This window comes from Ranitomeya variabilis, chromosome 3 (assembly GCF_051348905.1).
Source record: "Ranitomeya variabilis isolate aRanVar5 chromosome 3, aRanVar5.hap1, whole genome shotgun sequence".
Lineage (NCBI taxonomy): Eukaryota > Metazoa > Chordata > Amphibia > Anura > Dendrobatidae > Ranitomeya > Ranitomeya variabilis.
Genome location: NC_135234.1, coordinates 210296473 through 210319413, shown reverse-complemented (window position 1 = coordinate 210319413; position 22941 = coordinate 210296473). Strand labels below are relative to the sequence as shown.

The following is a 22941-nucleotide window of genomic DNA, read 5'->3' as shown; positions in this document are numbered from 1 at the left end:
AGTTTTTGTCGGACTACCAGGATGTATTTGATGAGCCCAGATCCGGTGCCCTGCCTCCTCACAGGGATTGTGATTGTGCTATAAATTTGATTCCTGGTAGTAAGTTCCCTAAGGGACGACTTTTTAATTTGTCTGTACCAGAACATGCCGCAATGCGGAGCTATATAAAGGAGTCTTTAGAGAAGGGACATATTCGCCCGTCCTCCTCCCCTCTTGGTGCAGGATTCTTTTTTGTGGCCAAGAAGGATGGTTCTCTGAGACCTTGTATAGATTATCGTCTTCTAAATAAAATCACGGTCAAATTTCAGTATCCTTTGCCATTGTTGTCTGATCTGTTTGCTCGGATTAAGGGGTCCAGTTGGTTCACCAAGATAGATCTTCGTGGTGCATATAACCTTGTGCGCATTAAGCAGGGGGATGAATGGAAAACAGCATTTAATACGCCCGAAGGCCATTTTGAGTACTTGGTGATGCCTTTTGGACTCTCTAATGCTCCTTCTGTGTTCCAGTCCTTCATGCATGACATCTTCCGAGAATATCTGGATAAATTTATGATTGTGTATCTGGATGACATTTTGGTCTTTTCTGAGGACTGGGAGTCCCATGTGAAGCAGGTCAGGATGGTATTTCAGGTCCTGCGTGCTAATGCCTTATTTGTGAAGGGCTCTAAATGTCTCTTCGGAGTACAGAAGGTTTCCTTTTTGGGTTTTATTTTTTCTCCTTCTACTATTGAGATGGACCCAGTCAAGGTCCAGGCTATTCATGACTGGACTCAGCCTACATCTGTTAAGAGTCTTCAGAAGTTCTTGGGTTTTGCTAATTTGTACCGTCGCTTCATTGCTAATTTTTCTGGCGTGGTTAAACCCTTGACGGATTTGACCAAGAAGGGTTCTGATGTGACTAATTGGTCTCCTGCGGCCGTCGAAGCCTTTCGGGAGCTGAAGCGCCGATTTTCTTCGGCTCCAGTTTTGTGTCAGCCTGATGTCTCTCTTCCTTTTCAGGTCGAGGTTGATGCTTCTGAGATTGGAGCAGGGGCTGTTTTGTCACAGAGAAGCTGATTGCTCTGTGATGAAGCCTTGTGCTTTCTTTTCAAGAAAGTTTTCGCCTGCCGAGCAAAATTATGATGTTGGTAATCGGAAGTTGTTGGCTATGAAGTGGGCATTTGAGGAGTGGCGACATTGGCTTGAGGGAGCTAAGCATCGTGTAGTGGTCTTAACTGATCACAAAAATCTGATTTATCTCGAGTCTGCCAAGCGGCTGAATCCTAGACAGGCTCGTTGGTCGTTGTTTTTCTCCCGTTTCGATTTCGTGGTCTCGTACCTGCCTGGTTCGAAGAACGTGAAAGCTGATGCTCTTTCTAGGAGTTTTGTGCCTGACTCTCCGGGAGTTTCAGAGCCGGCTGGTATCCTCAGAGAGGGAGTGATTTTGTCTGCCATTTCCCCAGATTTGCGACGAGTGCTGCAGAAATTTCAGGCGGATAGACCTGACCGTTGCCCACCAGAGAGACTGTTTGTCCCAGATAGATGGACCAGCAGAGTTATTTCCGAGGTTCATTCTTCAGTGTTGGCAGGACATCCTGGGATTTTTGGTACCAGAGATTTGGTGGCTAGGTCCTTCTGGTGGCCTTCCTTGTCGCGGGATGTGCGTTCCTTTGTGCAGTCATGTGGGATTTGTGCTTGGGCTAAGCCTTGCTGTTCTCGTGCCAGCGGTTTGCTTTTGCCTTTGCCTGTCCCAAAGAGGCCTTGGACGCACATTTCCATGGATTTTATTTCGGATCTTCCAGTCTCTCAGAGAATGTCTGTCATCTGGGTGGTTTGTGATCGTTTTTCCAAAATGGTCCATTTGGTGCCCTTGCCTAAGTTGCCTTCCTCCTCCGATTTGGTTCCTCTATTTTTTCAGAATGTGGTTCGCTTGCACGGCATCCCTGAAAATATTGTGTCTGACAGAGGATCCCAGTTTGTGTCCAGATTTTGGTGGATCTTTTGTGCTAAGATGGGCATTGATTTGTCTTTTTCGTCGGCCTTCCATCCTCAGACGAATGGTCAAACCGAGCGAACTAATCAGACCTTGGAAACTTATTTAAGATGTTTTGCTTCTGCTGATCAGGATGATTGGGTGACTTTTTTGCCATTGGCCGAGTTTGCCCTTAATAATCGGGCTAGTTCTGCTACTTTGGTTTCGCCTTTTTTCTGCAATTCTGGTTTTCATCCTCGTTTTTCCTTGGGTCAGGTTGAGCCTTCTGACTGTCCTGGGGTGGATTCTGTGGTGGATAGGTTGCAGCAGATTTGGAACCATGTGGTGGACAATTTGAAGTTGTCACAGGAGAAGGCTCAGCGCTTTGCCAACCGCCATCGCGGTGTGGGTCCCCGACTTCTTGTTGGGGATTTGGTATGGCTGTCTTCTCGGTATGTTCCTATGAAGGTTTCCTCTCCTAAATTCAAGCCTCGCTTCATCGGTCCTTATAAGATTTTGGAAATCCTTAACCCGGTGTCATTTCGTTTGGACCTCCCAGCGTCGTTTGCCATTCATAACGTGTTCCATAGGTCTTTGTTGCGGAGGTATGTGGTGCCTGTGGTTCCTTCTGTTGAACCCCCTGCTCCGGTGCTGGTTGAGGGTGAATTGGAGTACGTGGTGGAGAAGATCTTGGATTCTCGTATTTCTAGACGGAGGCTTCAGTATTTGGTTAAGTGGAAGGGCTATGGTCAGGAGGATAATTCCTGGGTTGTCGCCTCTGATGTTCATGCGGCCGATTTGGTTCATGCCTTCCATGTGGCTCATCCTGATCGCCCTGGGGGTTTTGATGAGGGTTCGGTGACCCCTCCTCAAGGGGGGGGTACTGTTGTGAACTCTGTTTTTGGGCTCCCTCTTGTGGTCACAACTGGTACTGTGTGAGTGCTGTCTTTGGGCTCCCTCTGGTGGTTCTTTGTGTCATTCTGCAGGTCTGAGGCAGGATCAGCTGTCTCGTTATCTCTTAGCTGGTTTCCTATTTAGTTCACCTGGACTCTCAGTTGTTGCCTGCTGTCAATGTCTTCAGTGCTATTTTGGAGCTCTCCTGCAGTCCTTCCTTATCAGTCTCTTCAAGAGAAGCTAAGTTTTGCTTGGTTCATTTTTTGACCATCAGTGGTCACATGTTTCTTGGTTTATTTTTGTCCAGCTTGCTAATATGTGATTTCCTTGCTTGCTGGTAGCTCTAGGGGGCTGAGTTTCTCCCCTCACACTGTTAGTTGGTGTGGGGGTTCTTGTATTCTCAGCGTGGATATTTTGCATAGGGTTTTTTACTGACCGCACAGTTCCCTATCTGTCTTCTGCTATCTAGTATTAGCGGGCCTCATTTGCTGAATCTGTTTTCATTTCTACGTTTGTGTTTTCCCCTTACCTCACCGTTATTATTTGTTGGGGGCTTCCTATATCTTTGGGGTGATTTCTCTTGAGGCAAGTGAGGTCTTACTTTCCCTCCAGGAGTAGATAGTTTCTCAGGCTGCGTCGAGACGTCCAGGATGTTAGGCACGTTCACCGGCTTCCTTTAGTGTGTTGGTTAGGATCAGGTTTGCGGTCAGTCTAGTTACCACCTCCCTAGAGCTCGTGTCTTTGTTCAAAAACTTAGCTAGTCCGTTTTGTGATCCTCAGCCACTAGGATCATAACAGGGGAACTTCTTGGAACGTGGTCGAATTGAAGGTGGAATCTTACCATCAATGGTGGTATTATGCTCGATATGTAGTTCCTCCAAGATTCTCAAGGTAGATTGTTCCTCCTCTGTGGGAAATAGATCGTGCAAATTACCATCATGAAAATATTTTTTGAATAGTAAAGACCTAGCAAATAAATGTAGGTCTTTGACAGCCGAAAATGTGTCGAACCTAGACTCCGGGGAAAACGTGAGTCCTTTAGTCAAAATAGATAAATCAGTATTAGAAAACGCATAGTCACTAAGGTTAATTACTTTATTGTCATTATTTGATGTTGTAGGTGACCTGTGGTTATTGCGTCTATACGGATGGTAATTTCGTCCACGTGCTTTTTTATAGTTAGTTCCAGATCTTGTATTATAGGAGACAGATGCTGAATCTGACAATTCACTCAAAGATGATGCCGAAGAAAATGAAGGGGCACGTCCAGTGCGTATGGGTACTGTAGTTTTTTTTCCAGAAAAACACATTGTTCATCTGGTAATCTTTGACATCTCGATTAAATTTGACATTTTGTGTCTCATTGATCTTTTTTACCACTAAATCTAGTGCTTTGTCCAATTGGACCTCATAGTTTTTAAATATATCCTGAGGACATCTTGTTTTAAAGTCTGTTAGTACCTTATCAATGGAGGAATCCAATTCCAAGATGGACTTGGAGTTCAAGTCAATCAGTAATTGTATCAAGGTCATTGAACAGACACTGCATGCCTCCTCCCACATGGAGACAAATGACTCATCTTCAACGGGAAAGGCCGGAATCACCTTCACACGCAAACCCCTAGGTATAATTTTGCGAGATTGATATTTCTGGAGGAATGCTCTATTCCACCAAACTACAGTCATATGAAAAAGTTTGGGCACCCCTATTAATCTTAAGCTTAATGTTTTATAAAAATTGTTTTTTTGGCAACAGCTATTTCAGTTTCATATATCTAATAACTGTTGGACACAGTAATGTTTCTGCCTTGAAATGAGGTTTATTGTACTAACAGAAAATGTGCAATCTGCATTCAAACAAAATTTGACAGGTGCATAAGTATGGGCACCCTTATCATTTTCTTGTTTTAAATACTCCTACCTACTTTTTACTGACTTACTAAAGCACTTTTTTTGGTTTTGTACCCTCATTGAGCTTTGAACTTCATAGCCAGGTGTATGCAATCATGAGAAAAGCTACTTAAAGTGGCCACTTGCAAGTTGTTCTCCTGTTTGAATCTCCTCTGAAGAGTGGCATCATGGGCTCCTCAAAACAACTGTCAAATATGATTTTTCCCAAAATTTTACATTTTCTTTTTAACTGACGAATCTGTCTCGATGAAGCTCCTAAAAGAATTAAACGCATATTCATCACTGTAATGAGCGGTACCACGTGACCGCTCACACAGGACAGGCTGCCGGCGCAGAGAGGAGACATCGCGGGAGCTGGGAGAGTATTTCTCTGCAAGCGGGCGGGCGCACGGGGGGGGGGGGATGGGAGGCGACAGGTGACCCCCAAACTTTATTTTAAACAAACAACAAAAAAAAAAATTTGATTTTTCATCTCTTCTCTCCTGCAGGGGAGAAGCGATGAATGCCGCCTTCAGCACCACACGCAGGGGGGACAGCGCTTACTGTAGCGCTGTCTCTCCTACCGCGGTACGTGCACACGGAGGAGAGTGCACACTGTTCTCCGTGTGCGGGATGCTTTGCGGACCGTGCTGCCGGAGATAAGGGGACATGTCTCCGTGTTTTCAACACGGACACACGGTCTGTGAAAACACGGAGACGTGCATAGACCCATTCATTTGAATGGGTCTACATGTGTCAGTGTCTCCAGTACGTGAGAAAACTGTCAGTACACGTACCGGAGACACTGACGTGTGAAAGAGGCCTTACACAGTAAGCGACGTCTAAAAGCACGCCCAGGCACTTTTAACACTCATGGTGCACGTGTGCAGTGAGCTGTCAAACTGCTGGGGCGAGCTTACAGCTGCGGTTAGCGATGCGATGAGTGATGACTGTTGGCCTCTATGGTTGCAGCCTCTGACTGAAAGCGGAGAACAATAAAGTTAATTTTCTCCAGGTAGCTGTGCTTTCTGCAAAGCGGCCAGAATGAAACGCTATTGACCTGCAGATCAGCTTCATATTTGTGGGTCAATAGCGTTTAGGGACATGATAGGTTATTAGACTCCTCTATAACCAGGTCTAGGGATTTGCTGCACAAGCTTGCATGTTCACATAAAATAACCATAACATAGCAAGCGATAATCACTGTCACTGGCAGAACATATAGTATTCTATTCAATCACTATTGATTTATTATTTATCCACGGTGGATCGTTTTAAAGCATGCACATTGTAACATCTGTGACTGATACTGCAGGTCTCAATTTCACAATTTGGAGTGGATGTATAAACCCTATGGTCTCATTTCACATTTCTGGAAACCTTTCACAGAATAAGTCATTTGCACTTGTTTTATTAAAACTCCGACACCGCATTTAAATGTGTAAATTTTATTTTCACACAGAGGCAAGAGAATGGCACACAAACCTTGCCTTGTGATAGCACTGTTACATGAATCAGTAGAAGGGACAAGGAAAAGATGAATATTATTTTTGTCCCAATGTTACCAAAATGCACAAAGAAAATGTCTCCATCTTGCCAGAGACAGTGAAAATCAAGATATGTACACATAACTTAAAAGGGGAAGACCTCTAAATATGTACATGTAATACTTTTGGTAAAAAATAGAATCTAAAGCACGTGAAATAAAACAATTTTATACATGACGTTGTTTTGCAATTATTTGGCTATCTCAAAGTTTTCCTCCCTTTTCCATTTGTGCATTTGTTAATGCATTACAGTAAAGCTAGAAAAAAATATCAAGAAACAACAAAACTCCACAAAATAAATCTCTAATATAGTCAAAAAAAGGCTGCTCAAAAATGACCACGTGTCTAGTCACAGTGGAAGCAGCCGCTGTACGCTGAGCCAATATTCCCCCTATAGAGTCACAGCAAACGGATAGGGATGAACACGACAATCTCCACTGTGTATAGGATGTAAGTACACTTTGACCTGCAATAAATAAATAAATATACAATATTCTTTTGAGTCAGGGATAAATAAATACATGAAATGCAATTTAATTTATGGGCCTCCCCATAAATACTGTACTCTAAGAGTTATAGCCAGGCTACTAAACCATTAAGAGAACATAACCGGCTATGTCAGCTGCTTTGTGTTTGCAGGGAGGCAGAGGAGGATGCAGAATAACACTATCCTAGTTATTGCGTTACAATTGGAATACTTCTCAAAATTAAATAAGCCTCCTCTTTCCTGTCTTCATGTAAACAGTTTACTGACAATGTTTGTAATGCTGGTTATTCAGCACCCACCCTCAAGTCGGTTCCTCTAAAATGAGGGAACCATAGAGGGGAAAAAAAAGTAAAGAAGGGTAAACCATCACCCCCCTTCCTCACACTGCCTAAAAGTCTATATCCTCTAGTGGTTCAGGTATATAGTTAAACCAGTGAACCTATATAAACTTTCTGCATCCAAGCTGAAGAAAGCTTACAACACATGACTCTCCTGCTAAGCATATCCAGCTTTGCTTTTCCAAGACACCAATAATTTGTCCTTAATTGTTTCGCCATCCAATGCTTTGCCTCGGGCTCCATAGATTTCTATGTAGAATGATATAGAGCCTTGCATTTATTCATAGCCATCGCTTCTTCTACATCGCAGTGATGCCACACTTTTTCAGATGCATGTCTTGTCGCATACATTATCCACTGGTACTCCATATCCATGTTGTGGCATATTTTCACAACTGTCATTCCATGTCCTGCGGAACTACAGCTTATACCTAAGCTCTTTTTCCAGTGACCCTTCCATTTTCATGTTGGGGTGTATAAGTGGCAAATAGCTGCCCAATGTAAAAAAAAAAAAGAAAAAGAAAAGCTCTATATAGGTATATTAATATATGCATAAACAGATCCATCCGGATAAATATGTGTATAGAAGGAACTGGGCATCATCTTCCGCCAAGGTCAGTCTACATCTCAGATGTATAGAGAGGAGACATTGATGCAGGATAGATAGATATTTATAAAGGGTGATGAATCAACTGGGCAGGAGAACATGTTCCAGACAGTAAGTAACGCAGTCCCAGTGTCTCCACAGGGTGAGAAGGGAGAGTACAAAGAGGAGGGAGGACAAAAGGCGTACACGGGTTTTAACCAGCGGAGTTATAAAACTGGCAGCTGTAGAAACAAAGACTAGCAGAACGGCCATGAGGGCTAGCAGCACGTTGATGAATTTGCCTAGCAAAGCCCGAGCATTGGCATTTTCCACACCTTCCAGCTGGACAACCTGTTGCTGCTGTTGCTGTAACTCCAGTTTAGTGATACGAGTGAGGCAAGACTCCACGGCTTCCTGAAATTACAGAAAAAAGGAAATAAGATGAAAATAGACAATGGGATTCTCCATTAAATAATCCCAAAATGTAGCCAAACGATGTCTCATGCAATTCATATATACTCTATTACTGACCGAATACAGGGAGACATGGATCCAGTAGCTCAGCAATTACACTCTCTTTTAAGCATTTCCACTAGCATTTTCTTGTTAAAAATACTTAAAGTGGATCTGTCACCAGATTTCAGAAAACATTATTATGTTTGGTGAGCAGAAGTCCAGCGTGGGGGATATCCATAAAAAATAACTTTTATTCCATTTTCATTAAAAGCACATACCGTATTTTCTGGTGTATAAGACGACTGGGCGTATAACACGACCCCCAACTTTTCCATATAAAATATGGAATTTGGGATATGCCCGCTGTATAAGACGGGGGTCATCTTATACGCCCAGTCATCTTATACGGCGTGTGGTTCCCAGGGTCTGAAGGAGAGGAGACTCTCCTTCAGGCCCTGGGATCCATATTCATGTAAAAAATAAAGAATAAAAATAAAAAATATGGATATACTCACCCCTCCAAGAAGCCTGGCTGTCACCGCTGCAAGCGTCTGCCTCCGTTCCTAAGAATTGCAGAGCGTGAAGGACCTACGATGACGTCACGGTCTTGTGATTGGTCCGTGACCACTCATGTGACCGGTCACCTGACCGCGACGTCATCGAAGGTCCTTCACACTCTGCAATTCTTAGGAACAGAGGCAGACGCTTGCAGCGGTGACAGCCAGGCTTCTCGGAGGGGTGAGTATATCCATATTTTTTATTTTTATTCTTTATTTTTTACATGAATATGGATCCCAGGGCCTGAAGGAGAGTTTCCTCTCCTTCAGACCCTGGGAACATCCAGGATCGCTCCCTGCACATGCCGTACCCGGCGTATAAGACGACCCCCGACTTTTGGGACAATTTTTAGGGGTTAAAAAGTCGTCTTATACGCCGGAAAATACGGTAAGTCCAAAATCCATCTTTATATCCAGAGACACAAAAATGGGTGACAGTCACAGGCTTAAAGTGCATTTAAAAATCAGGTCTGAATGTAGAAGGAAAGACTTCCTTGTGGATCTTAGGCAGGGAATGGAAGATAGGGAATCGATTATAGGGTGTTCCACAAATAAATCCTCAGACAGTTTTTATCCAGTGCTCCTATAGCAAAACCCTCAAAAAGTAGATGTTTTAGTTTTTTCTGGAATAATTCAGTGGGATCATGCTGTAGTCTCTTATATGTGCTGTTATTCAGCATCACCATGTTCTGCTGTACATATAGACCTGCATTCAATAGGACCACAGCTCCTCCCTTGTCAGCTCTTCTGACTATGAGATCCTGATTCCCTTTAATCTCCTCCAAAGCTTTCCTTTCTGTTTTACTCAGATTGGGTCGGTGGTGGTTGCATGAGGATTTCTTTTTAAGTTCTATCAGGTCCTCCTCTTATGCATTCCTGGAAGGAATCCAAGATATTAGGTCTTGAATTGACAGAGTAAAAATGTTTTGTTTTTTTTAGATTTATAACCTGAGTTTACATTTTTGATGGATTCTATAGATTCATTCTCAAGGGTCCTCAGATCACTAATGGAGCAAAGTTCCTGGAAAGTCTCTATTTCACCCAGTGTGGTCAGGTCACCCTGTGTGGTCAGGTTCTGTATAACATGATCAGATTTTTCCTTAAAAAAAAGTGGCATTTTAAAGTCAAATTTCGAACAAATTTATTTACATCTAGTAATGTTCTGTACATATCAAATTCATTTGTAGGGGAAAAAGTGAGACCTTTAGATAGAATCTCCATTTGGGTCTCACTAATTAGATAGCTAGAAAAGTTAATTACCACATTTTTCTCGCCTTCTTTCGCCACTGTGGATATCTTCTTGTTGTTATGCTTCCTGCCATCCCTTCTCCTGCATCTCATCCTTTTTTTGAAGGTGCCTGATTTGGGGGGGGGGGTCTTTCCCAAATCTTTGGTCACGATGAGGGGTAAATTGTTGTCTTTCATAGGAGAAATCAGACGTATTTCCTGAGGTATACGTCTGTATCAAAGAAGTTAACCCTTCTTTCTTGGTAATTCATCTGTCCATTTCTATTACTCCCTTTCAAGATTGAATTAGGTGATTTACAGTTAGGTCCATATATATTTGGACACAGACAAAATTTTTCTAATTTTGGTTATAGACATTACCACAATGAATTTTAAACAAAACAATTCAGATGCAGTTGAAGTTCAGACTTTCAGCTTTCATTTGAGGGTATCCACATTAAAATTGGATGAAGAGGGTTTAGGAGTTTCAGCTCCTAAAGATCTCACTTGTTCCCCTACGTATGAATTTGATATGTACAGAACATTACCAGATGTAAATATATTTCTTTGAAATTTGACTTTAAAATGCCACTTTTTCAAGGAAAAATCAGATCATTATATATAATGTACCGTATATACTCGAGTATAAGCCGACCCGAGTATAAGCCGACCCCCCTAATTTTGCCACAAAAAACTGGGAAAACTTATTGACTCGAGTATAAGCCTAGGGTGGAAAATGCAGCAGGTACCGGTGAATTTCAAAATTAAAAATAGATACTCCATACCGTTCATTATGGCCCCATAGATGCTCCACATAAAGCTGTGCCACATATAATGCTCTGCACCGTTCATTATGGCCCCATAGATGCTCCACATAAAGCTGTGCCATATATACAATGCTCTGCACCGTTGCCTCATAGATACTCCACATAAAGCTGTGCCATATATACAATGCTCTGCACCGTTGCCCCATAGCTGTGCCATATATATAGTGCTCTGCACCGTTGCCCCATAGCTGTGCCATATATATAGTGCTCTGCACCGTTGCCCCATAGCTGTGCCATATATATAGTGCTCTGCACCGTTGCCCCATAGCTGTGCCATATAGTGCTCTGCACCGTTGCCCCATAGCTGTGCCATATATATAGTGCTCTGCACCATTGCCCCATAGCTGTGCCATATAGTGCTCTGCACCGTTGCCCCATAACTGTGCCATATAGTGCTCTGCACCGTTATTGCCCCATAGCTGTGCCATATAGTGCTCTGCACCGTTATTGCCCCATAGCTGTGCCATACAGTGCTCTGCACCATTATTGCCCCATAGCTGTGCCATACAGTGCTCTGCACCATTATTGCCCCATAGCTGTGCCATACAGTGCTCTGCACCGTTATTGCCCCATAGCTGTGCCATATAGTGCTCTGCACCGTCCATTATTGCCCCATAGCTGTGCCATATAGTGCTCTGCACCGTTATTGCCCCATAGCTGTGCCATATAGTGCTCTGCACCGTTGCCCCATAGCTGTGCCATATAGTGCTCTGCACCGTTGCCCCATAGCTGTGCCATATAGTGCTCTGCACCGTTATTGCCCCATAGCTGTGCCATATAGTGCTCTGCACCATTATTGCCCCATAGCTGTGCCATACAGTGCTCTGCACCATTATTGCCCCATAGCTGTGCCATATAGTGCTCTGCACCGTCCATTATTGCCCCATAGCTGTGCCATATAGTGCTCTGCACTGTCCATTATTGCCCCATAGCTGTGCCATATAGTGCTCTGCACCGTTATTGCCCCATAGCTGTGCCATATAGTGCTCTGCACCGTCCATTATTGCCCCATAGCTGTGCCATATAGTGCTCTGCACCATTATTGCCCCATAGCTGTGCCATATAGTGCTCTGCACCGTCCATTATTGCCCCATAGCTGTGCTGCTGCAATAAAATAATAAAACACATACTCACCTCTCTTGCTTGCAGCTCCTCGGCGCCATCTTCCCGGCGTCTCTCTGCACTGACTGATCAGGCAGAGGGCAGCGCGCACACTATATGCGTCATCGCGCCCTCTGACCTGCACAGTCAGTGCGGAGAGACGCCGGGAAGATGGCGCGGCGCCCGGCGTGTGGAACGAGGACAGGTGAATATGTAATACTTACCTGCTCCCGGCGTCCCGCTCCTTCCCCCGGACAGCTGGTCTTCGGTGCCGCAGCCTCTTCCTCTATCAGCGGTCACCGGCACCGCTGATTAGAGAAATGAATTATGCGGCTCCGCCCCTATGGGAGGTGGAGCAGCCTATTCATTTCTCTAATGAGCGGTCCCACGTGACCGCTCAGGGGAAGAGGCTGCGGCACCCGGAGACCGTGGGACGGGCAGGGGGAGCGACAGGATCGCCGGGACTAGGTAATTATGCCTCAGCGCCCTCTCCCCCTCACCCGCCGACCCCACCACCGATCATGACTCGAGTATAAGCCGAGAGGGGCACTTTCAGCCCAAAAATTTGGGCTGAAAATCTCGGCTTATACTCGAGTATATACGGTATATAATTATACATTATATACATATATCATTATACAGAACCTGACCACACTGGGTGAAATAGGGACTTTCCAGGAACTTTGCTCCATTAGTGATCTGAGGACCCTTGAGAGTGAATCTATAGAATCCATCAAAACTGTAAACTCTGGTTATAAATCTAAAAAACCCTATTTTTACTCTGTCAATTCAAGACCTAATATCTTGGATTCCTTCCAGGAATGCATAGAGGAGGACCTGATAGAACTTAAGAAGAAATCCTCATGTAACCACCACCGACCCAATCTGAGTAAAACAGAAAGGAAAGCTTTGGAGGAGATTAAAGGGAATCAGGATCTCATAGTCAGAAGAGCTGACAAGGGAGGAGCAGAGGTCCTATTGAATGCAGGTCTATATGTACAGCAGAACATGGTGATGCTGAATAACAACAGCACATATAAGAGACTACAGCATGATCCCACTGAATTATTCCAGAAAAAAATAAAAAAGATCTGCTTTCTGAAGGTTTAGCTATAGGATCACTGGATAAAAAAAAACTGTCTGAGGATTTATTTGTGGAACACCCTATAATAATCCCCATCTTCCATTCCCTGCCTAAGATCCACAAGGAAGTCTTTCCTCCTACATTCAGACCTGATTTTAAATGCACTTTAAGCCTGTGACTGTCACTGGTATGAATTACCCGTTTTTGTATCTCTGGATATAAAGATGGATTTTGGACATGTGCTTTAAATGAAAATGGAATAAAAGTTATTTTTTATGGATATCACCCACGCTAGACTTCTGCTTCACCTTCATACTACTTGCAGCACTGCGTGATCTGCGCGGTGGGACTGAGAGGAGGCGAGCTGATCTTTGTTGCTTTTTTTCAGATTATTATGTTTGGTTGCACCTCATGAGGCTGGTGTAATTACTTTGAAGATCTGTGCCAGAATGGCTCTATATTCCTGATGATTAAATTCAGCAGCTTATAGCTCAGCTAAAGGCCGGGTTCACACCAGCACATAAAAAAATTGTCAGTTTCATACAGAAAACTTGGATTATTTTCTCACTGGTCATCCAAATAAAATCAGTTGTTTTTTTTTTTTACAGCAGCAGCTATTAATTTACAAGAGCATTTACAGTTTCCTATGTTACAGAATTGCAATGTATTCGTAACAAAATAACTATAAAATAGTGTTCCATATGGGAATACACAACCATTCTGACATGGATTGTCAAAGTAAACTTGACAGCCTCATCAAATGTACTCAATAGATCTTGGAATAAAAAAAGACGTTCCACAATTGGATGTGTTAAAAAAACAAACATCCCTGTGCTGGCTAGGAGCTGTGGTATGATCAGACCATATTCCTGCAGACACAGCCATTACACAGTACACAGCAGGGGCACATTTATAAATTCTTTCAAATGTCTTAGGCTACTTTCACACTGGCGTCGGGCCGAGGTTCCCGACGCTAGCGTTGTCTCCGCCGCACAACGGGGGCAGCGGATGCATTTTTCCAGCGCATCCGCTGCCCCATTGTGAGGTGTGGGGAGGTGGGGGCGGAGTTCCGGACCGTCGTGAGCAAAAAACGTTACATGTAGCGTTCTTTGGTCCCGACGGTCCGCCACAACACGGCGCAACCGTCGCACGACGGTTACGATGTGTGTCAATCCGTCGCAATACGTCGCTTAATGTAAGTCTATGGGGAAAAAACGCATCCTGCAAGCACTTTTGCAGGATGCTTTTTTTTTGGCAAAACGACGCATTGTGGCGGATTGCAGTTAACGCTAGTGTGAAAGTAGCCTTAGGTAGATTTCTAGAGGACATATTGCATTACCAAATCTGAAAAGGTTTGCTGTCATTATAAAGTATCAAAGCATGAAAATAGTAATCATTTACAAGATAAGATGGTGGCCATTTCCTTGTACAGCTCTGTTCACACTAGTGTTTGGAGGCTTAAGTGAACTGAGCATAAAAGATGCCTCTAACCAAAAGGTGATCTCAGCAAATGTAAGGTCCAGAGCCAAAGGGGCTATAAGGTAAGGCCCCATGACCAAGAGGAATGCCCAGGCCATGGGTGAGTTTTTTATGAGGCTTATTACAATGGCATTTGGTATAAGTATATGTGGGGAGGGACATAGAGGGGTTGAAGCGCGAAAACGTGGATATACCTGATTAGTGGGAGAGTCAGAGTATATAAGTTGATCACGGATGGTTAGGGGCAGTCCGTAGGTGGAGCAGCATCAACTTCGAACATCATGGAGTCCTGAAGTGACCCAAGGTGCGACAGATTGAGGTGCCCCACCAGGGACCCTACAGTGACTGAAGCACGCGGCGCAAGCCAGCTGGCGGCTTAGAGGTCCGGGAGGAATCCACGCCAAAACACTGGCCTAGCGGTGAGTGGACGTCGAGGAGCACTTAAGTCATTGGCGCAACACAGCGTTGCACCTAGTACGTGTGTCAGCACACTGATGTCAGTGGGCACTGACGCCCTGATGTCACCGCGCGTCAGCTTGATGATGGCAATGAGAGCCGAAGGCCCAGGAGCATCAGTGCAGCTGGCCAGAGCCCAGGCTGGCCCACAAGAGGATGACGCCAAAGACAAAGAGGCAGGAAGGGGATGGCTGCCGCAAGAGTGCAACTGAAGTGCCATCACCCTCTCCGGTTCCCTTCACTGACAGCACAACAGTGGTTGGCTATGTCCAGGGGATGTGGAACCAGAGGTGGTTTCGGAAAAGGGATTGTATCATCAGGAGAGGAGTCAGACAACAGCTGTTTTGAGCATGCCTCGCAGTCAGCCAGATGAGTCTTGTGGTCACTGAATGGCAGCAGCATACAGTGGGAATGTGGAGGTTACACAGCAGGTTGCGCATGAGGGCTATGTAGATGGCAGTACCTTGTCACAGCTATTATGGGTGATGAGGGAACAGATTGTCCCAGCGGGGTTGAGCCCAGCAGCTGTGTGGCAGGGGGGAGTATCCTCAGTAGGGACAGCAAAGGTTGTGGTTGCGACACCAGCTCCTGTTGCTGTTGTGGATAGTCAGGTTGTTACGCAGGTTGCTGCAAGGGGTTCAGCAAGTGCCCCTATAGTGTCACCAGCAAGCAGCATGGATTTAGTAAGGATGGATTATAGTCAGAGGAGGGGTTCATGTTTGTTTTGATGGAACATTGGTGGCACACTTAAAACAGGAGGTAACAGAAAGGATTTGAAAAGTCGAATAAGTGAAACTTTTTTTCTTTGTTGCCTCTGGAGAAGTTTAATTTAGACTGGGTGAAGCCCAATGAGAGCAAGAAGAAAGATGAAGAGCTAAGGAGGTGTCGCTTAATTCCTCAGACCTTTATCAACTTGGTTCAGGCTTTTGCGATTTTAGCTATTGTAGTGGGTGAAAAGGTTCCAGTACACTGTTCGGTTTTGTTTTGTTATTAATCATAATAATCTTTATTTTTTATATAGCGCTAACATATTCCGCAGCGCTTTACGGTTTGCACACATTATCATTGCTGTCCTCAATGGGGCTCACAAGCTAAATTCCCTAACAGTATGTTTAGGAATGTGGGAGGAAACCGGAGAACCCGGAGGAAACCCTTGCAAACACAGGGAGAAAATACAAACTCCTTACAGATGTTGTCCTTGGTGGGATCGAACCCAGGACTCCAGCGCTGCAAGGTTGCAGTGCTAAACACTAAGCCACCGTGCTGCCCTTCTATTTAGATGGCATAGGCAAAGCATATCGTACTTCTAGGGGTACTAGATTGTTGCGGTACAATGAACAGTGCAGGCAAAGGAAAGCAGTTCAACTTCATCATCTGTGTTTGGATCATAAAGAAATTAGTTTGTGGATGCGGTTGATGACAGCGTTACGGGCTGCCTCACAGTCCATTACGGGGGTTGCCGGGAGTTAATCCAGTGCAGGGGGGCCTTTGGAGGGTGCCCGTAAGGGAGTGTGTTGGCTCTTCAATGAGGAGTGTAATTTAAAACACGAGTGTTCAGAATGCGGGGAAACTCATAGCTATTCCCAATGATTCAGGAAGGAAAAGGGTAAGTCAAGGAAAGCTACAAGTAAGAGCAATGACTCCAGTGAAAGTAGATCAGATAGAACTGCACCTAAATAAGTAGGTGCCCAGACATGGAAGCGGCAGCTTTCAGTTTGGGTTCAGAATTGCCACCAAGGTGGAATAAAGTTTTTTACCTGGTCCGGAACTTGAAGCCCGTTTTAATTGGTCCCTCGATGGATTCTGAAGGTGGTGAAGGTGCAGTTGGGAAGGGTGGCAGGTGCTGTCAGGGACTGTCCACTACCCCATGTAAGGATTTTCTCGCTGGGTTTGGTTCCTAAGGAGGAGCTTAACAAATTTACAGTAGTTTAAACCATAATTTATCGTACCCAGAGGGGTCGTCCGTAAATGAAGGGATCAATCCTCAGTTGGTTTCAGTGTCATATGTTTCTTTTGACAGGGCAATTGAATGTGTGTTAGGCTGTTTGGAAGTAGATCCTTATTGGCAAAAACAGACATTAAAGCGGCTTTTTGTTTATTACCTGTTCATCCAGACAGTTATTACCTTTTAGGTTGCCAGTGGGAAGGGAGTTTTTATATTGATTGTTGTTTGCCTATGGGATGTTGAATCTCATGTGTGGATTTTAAAAAGTTCAGTTCTTTTGTTGAGTGGGTTGTTAAAGGGAAGGTGCCACCAGTTTTCTTGTAGTTTGTTTTTTTGTGAAATTAAGCTTAAAATAGTAAATAAAATGTATTAATGCAATGTTTGCACTGTTTGCAAACATTTCTATATGAAAAATACCGTATTTTCCGGCGTACAAGACGACTTTTTAACCCCTGAAAATCTTATTAAAAGTCGGGGGTCGTCTTGTACGCCGGGAATCGCCTTGTACGCCGGGTGTATATGGTGGGTGGGGGGGGGAGTGATCCTGATGACGACGAGGGGGCGTCTCACAGGAAAGTGAGTATCCCCCATTACCTTATCATAGCGCTGCAGCGTGGGGTCTCTGTGCTGGGAGCGGCGGCTGCTGTGCTGTGCTGTGGCGGCTCCTCTTCTGCAGTGTGGGGCCTCTGGTGCTGTGGGGCGGTGGCGTATCTTCATGCAGTCGGGGCTCCTCCGGCATCTCAAAGCCTAGAAGCCCCGCCGGCAACTCCATCGGTGTAATGCGCTGGCCTCCGGGAAAATGGCCGCTGCTTAGATTCAGATCTCGTGTCCCGAGATTTCGGGACGAGATCTGAATCTGAGCATGCACAGCCCCCAGCGGCCGGGCCACCGCATCGCACCTATTGAGCTGCCTCCGGGAAAATGGCCGCTGCTCAGATTCAGATCTCGTCTCCCGAGATCTCGGGACGAGATCTGAATCTGAGCAGCGGCCATTTTCCCGGAGGCCACCTGACCGCATTGTACCGATGGAGTTGCCGGCGGGGCTTCCAGGCTGAGATGCCGGAGGAGCCCCGACTGCATGAAGATACGCCGCCGCCACTGCCCCACAGCACCAGAGGCCCCACACTGCAGAAGAGGAGCCGCCACAGCACAGCAGCCGCCGCTCCCAGCACAGAGACCCCACGCTGCAGCGCTATGATAAGGTAATGGGGGATACTCACTTTCCTGTGAGACGCCCCCTCGTCCTCATCAGGATCACTCCCCCCCCCCCCAAAAGGCACATATTCACCGGCCCTATAAGACGACATACGGTGTATAAGAAGACCCCCAACTTTTAAGAAGATTTTATTTTTTAACTGGTAAAGTTGGGGGGTCGTCTTATACGCCCAGTCGTCTTATACGCCGGAAAATACGGTATATTTTCTTACAAATATATATATTGACCACTAGGGGGAGCATTTTCCGTTTTAGACCTCCAGCAGCTATAGTAAGACTTACCAGCTTTACTGTTAGCTGGAAAATCTGGGCAGTAACTGCTGACATCAGCATTTCCCTCCCCTTTTGGGTGGTCTAATATCCCTGGGGCAGAATGAAGAGCAGCATCACAGGGCAGAGCCATTTTGTGTGTGACTGCCCTGTGATCTGCTATCACCAGCAGTTACTGCATCAGAAGCACAGTTAGTTTATGTGGTGTGTATGGAGCAGCATTGTCTGTGCAGAGCTGTCTGTGACTCATCCCTCAGTAAGATAAGAAGGAGCTCCAGGTCTGCAGTGAATGGCCAGGCATTGTGGAGGGAGGGGAGAGATACATTGTATCAGGTGTCACCTCTCTCTGCAGGCTGGGAATGCAGCTTAATGGAGTGAATGGAGCTCCTGTGATAGAGAGTAAGTGGAGCTGGGCAGAGAGCACTGGGCTATAATAAAATGGCTGCTAGTCACACCTACAGCAGTGAGTTGTGCAGCCCACAGAGGCGTGCCCAGCTCACTGCTAACACCTCTCCAATGTTAAAGATAGGGTCCGCGGCGGTCTATTATCTCCTATGTCCATGAGGTGCTGTAAAGTGACACTGTTAGTGTTGTGAACTGCTGTGAAACCAAGATGTCAGCACCCAGTTCCTTCTTTAAACACATATAACACACGAAATCTGTTTCACATGCATTTAAAACTTGGTTATAGCAGCATGTTATGCTACATTACAGTGATTTATTAATGATCTACAAACGCGGTACCTTACCTTTAAGGATGAGGTGGGCTTAGAGAGTCTATTATGTATTATCTAGATGATATTCTTTGTATTGGACCAACTGAGTCTCCTATGTGTGCTGTTTTTTTGAGGACCGCGGAACAAGTGGCCCATAAGTTTGGGATTCCGTTAGCCTCCAAAAAAGGCCTGACAACTGCCTTAAGATTTTTTGGTATTGAAGTGGACATTGTGTCAATGTTGTGTTGCCTTCTGGCAGACAAGTTGGAGGATCTTAGGCCTTGCATTCAGCAGGCCCTTCGGGCCCACAAGATACATTTGCGCCAGCTACAGTCGTTATTAGACAAGCTTAACTTTGCTTGCTGGATTTTGCTGATGGGGCAAATTTTTTCTAGAAGACTGGCTTGAGCTACAGCTTCGGCTTCTTGTCCAATGCATTTCATCTGTTTAAGTGCAGGACAGAAAGCAGACTTGCGTGTGTAGTCGCAGTATTTACAGGTTTACAACAGACGATTCATTTGGACGGACTAAGTCACCTCTAATGTAGATTTAGAACTGTTAACGGACGCTGCGTGGTCACATGATTTTGGCGCATACTTTAAAGGAAAATGGAGTGTGGGGAAATGGCCAGAGGAATGGATACTTAATAGGTTGTTGGAACTTGGTGGTGCAGGAATTCCAATTGTGGTGGCAGTGGAAAATTGGGGCAAGTACTGGAGGAATAAGAGAGTTTTGATTTTATGCAACAATATGGAAGGGGTACAATGCATCGATATGATGTCAACTCAACACACACCACCACTACCAACCACCCACGGTAGTGAACTTGGCATTTGGTGTGGTGTTGTCTGGAGCTGAATATATGGTTTGGAGCATTACATGTGCCCGGGGTCGCTAATTTAATTGCTGATGCTCTCTTGGTTTCAGTGGGATCATTTTCGAGACCTGTTGCGGAGCAGCACGGGGCCGACTGGCCACGGAAATTATGGAACCTGTTACGACATCCGCATTAAGGTTGGTCAGAGAATCGGTGGCTCCAGGAATTTGGGTGAAGTATTCAGCTATATGGGATTTGTGGCATCGGCTGGAGGGGGAAGGAGGAAGTGACAGTCAGATGGGAAGAGGGTAGATTTGTTGTTGCAAATGATTGGGAAAGCATCTAATGAAGGCATTTATGTGTGTGTTTTAAATAGTCGCATGGCTGCAGTAGCCTTCAAGTTTAAATTAACGAAGAGGAAGGGTGCAACTAAAGATTTCATGGTTAGGCAAACGTTGAAGGGTTGTAGAAAAGGGCAGACAGTTAGGGATTGGAGACAGCCGGTATCATTTGAATTGTTAGGTAGAATGTTGCAGGTGTTGAAGGAGATTTGTTTTTATGGGTACGAGACTTTATAGTTTTATCTGTCCTTTACCCATGCGTTTTTTTGGGCTTTCAGAATTGGTGAGTTGGTAAGTAATAACAGAGGTAGTCAGGATGGGTTACAATACGAGAATGTGGTTTGCGAGGCAGATGTGTTGTACTGTTACATAGTAACATAGTTTTTAAGGTTAAAGTTCAACCCATATTCTAACCTAACTTGTTGGTTGATAAAATCCAAGATGGATGGTGGTGGCATAGGCTGATTAATTGAGCTACGAGCAGTAGAAGGATTAGTGGAGTGCCCAGGAATTAGCATGAGACAGTACTTGCAGGTGAGGGGACCAACGTGGGATTTTTGCCAATTCATGAAAATGGGTGGGCCGTGCCACGTTTACAGTTTGTCTCAATCTTTAAAAAGGTGCTTAGTGGCTTGTGGGGTGGATGGGTCAAAATTTGGTTGTCATTCTTTTAGGATAGGGGCGGCGATGGAGGCATCCAGATGGGGTCTGCCCCCCAACATGGACATTGGAGGTTGGAGAGATGCAGGTTGTACGTTCGTCCAAAGTTGTTCTAAATGTTGTTGTTATCCTTGGGTACCATAGTAGGGATGTTGAGAAACGTTGTTCGTTTTTTCTCTTCCTCCAGATAGACCATTATTGGTTTGGCTGCTTAGACATTCTTTGCCGATATGGGGAGCATTAAGGGCTTAGTGGCATGTTATGGTCATTGGTAAAGGGAAAAACGGTGGGGTTGATGAGGAGAGGGGGAAAGTGATTGAGGTGGTGTACGAGAGGTGGAAAAGGTCACCCTTTCCTTAGTCATGAGATTCCATCTTCATTGTTTCATACATTTTTCAATTGTAATTTCTTGTTTGTTCTAGGAATTGGGGTGGTATACTGTTCTGTTCCTACTGTGATCTTATGCCCTAGAAACATGTATGGCTAAGTGTCCATACATGAGATGGGTCCGGTAATATTTTTATTCCTAATCCAGACACAATGATGCCAAACATATGCACTGCATCGTCTTTTGAACTAGCTCCAGGATCAATGTGGGGCAACAACTGATGCACCAGATGAATGGGATTGATCCTATAGAAATCTAAGGGATCAGTTTAAGTATCAATTTCCTATTGGCATCTGTACTACACCGGAGGTAAAAAAAAACAACTGGATGGCTTCGTATATGGAAACTAGCATTAATGGTATGTCTATACAACTAGATATGATAAAACATTACTAGATTAATTTTCCTCACTTATATAGCGCCATCAGAATCTGCAGTGCTTTACAGACATCAGTATTGCTGTCCCCATTGCAGCTCACAACCTAAAATTCCCTATCAGTATGTCTTTGGAGTGGGAGAAAATCTGAGCACCTGGAGGAAACCAACGCAAACATGGGGAGATCATACACACCACTTGAAGATGTTGTTGGTGAGATTTGAACCCAGGACCCCAGCACTGCAAGGCTGCAGTGCTAACCACTGAGGCAAGATGAAGCCAGTCCCTTAAAATAGAGATGTATGGCCACCTACTCAATTACTAATACGCCAATTGTAATAAAGAAACAGGACGAAAATAGCTGAACTTTAGCCATGAGCCACATCGGGCAGTTTTTATGGGCAGTAAAGTATAGATTCCTGGTAAACATATAATATTGGGCTACCCAGTTATACATTAGGGACCTTGTGTGGTATTTTATCCAGTAAACATCCATGATTGCAGTAAAAAAGTGTTGTCTAGAACTGTAGCCTGATGGCCAGTAAGCACAACATATGACAAAAGTGAGAAATCAAATAAAAAAATCTGGTCTAAATATGGAGAGTTATTTGGAATGGTTTCCTGATTAGTTACACGGGGTCCCATATCTGTACCTGAATGTCCCTGGCCCGTTCATATGACTGATACGCAACTTTCTCCTCCATGCTGGCCAGCTCCTGCTTAAGCAGTGTCATTTCATTTTGATGAAGCTCTGTCAGGTCATTTAGCTGCTCTTCCAAACGTTCATACCTATATGGAATGAAAAACTGCTGATGAAACATGGATCATTTTTTGACTTCATGATACTATTTACAGCCTCCCCTTTTACCATAGTGGAATAGGAGAAGTTTTCTTTTAAAGGAAATTAAAAGGTTATAATAAAATATGGCGATGTAAGAGTATAACAAGTCTAAAGTTTTCCAATTTCGGCAAACCGCTCTTCCCTGGCACAGTGTGTTTAAAAAAAAAAAAACTCCGCTGCTTCCAGTGTTTGTTACTGTTAAGTTAAAAGCACTACAGCCAATCAGTGAACTCTGCAGCTCTGATTGGCTCATGCTGTGAATGTTGGCAAACCCGCTGAGCATATTTACTGGCTGCAGCGTTGTCAACAATAACAGACTCAGCGCCAGACCAGGGAAGGGTGAGTAAAGCAGAGTTCATTTCCATTATTCTAACCTGTAGCTGCAGAAGAAGGGTTTTCCCCAAACCTCGAAATCCCCTTTTTTTAGGTTATTCTGAAACTGGACAATTCAGGCAATGACTCTTAGGCAATGAAGCATTTTCAATAGTTT

The 22941-nt window shown here is 44.6% G+C and overlaps 1 protein-coding gene across 3 annotated transcripts in view; it reads right to left on the bottom strand.

Annotated features, from left to right (window-relative positions):
- Positions 1-6164: 6164 nt before the first annotated feature.
- The window catches only part of TMCC2 (transmembrane and coiled-coil domain family 2), an 82266-nt gene continuing 65489 nt past the window's right edge, over positions 6165-22941 (bottom strand). For 2 of the 3 annotated variants that reach the window (XM_077295093.1, XM_077295092.1), the window contains exons 4-5: positions 22264-22399; positions 6176-8109 (exon numbers count right to left, since the gene is read on the bottom strand). In XM_077295093.1, coding sequence (XP_077151208.1) covers positions 7798-8109; positions 22264-22399 — 448 coding nt within the window. In that variant the 3' untranslated portion in view covers positions 6176-7797. Of the gene's footprint in view, positions 8110-22263; positions 22400-22941 lie in introns of all 3 variants that reach the window. The other variant, XM_077295091.1, reaches the window with a different exon arrangement.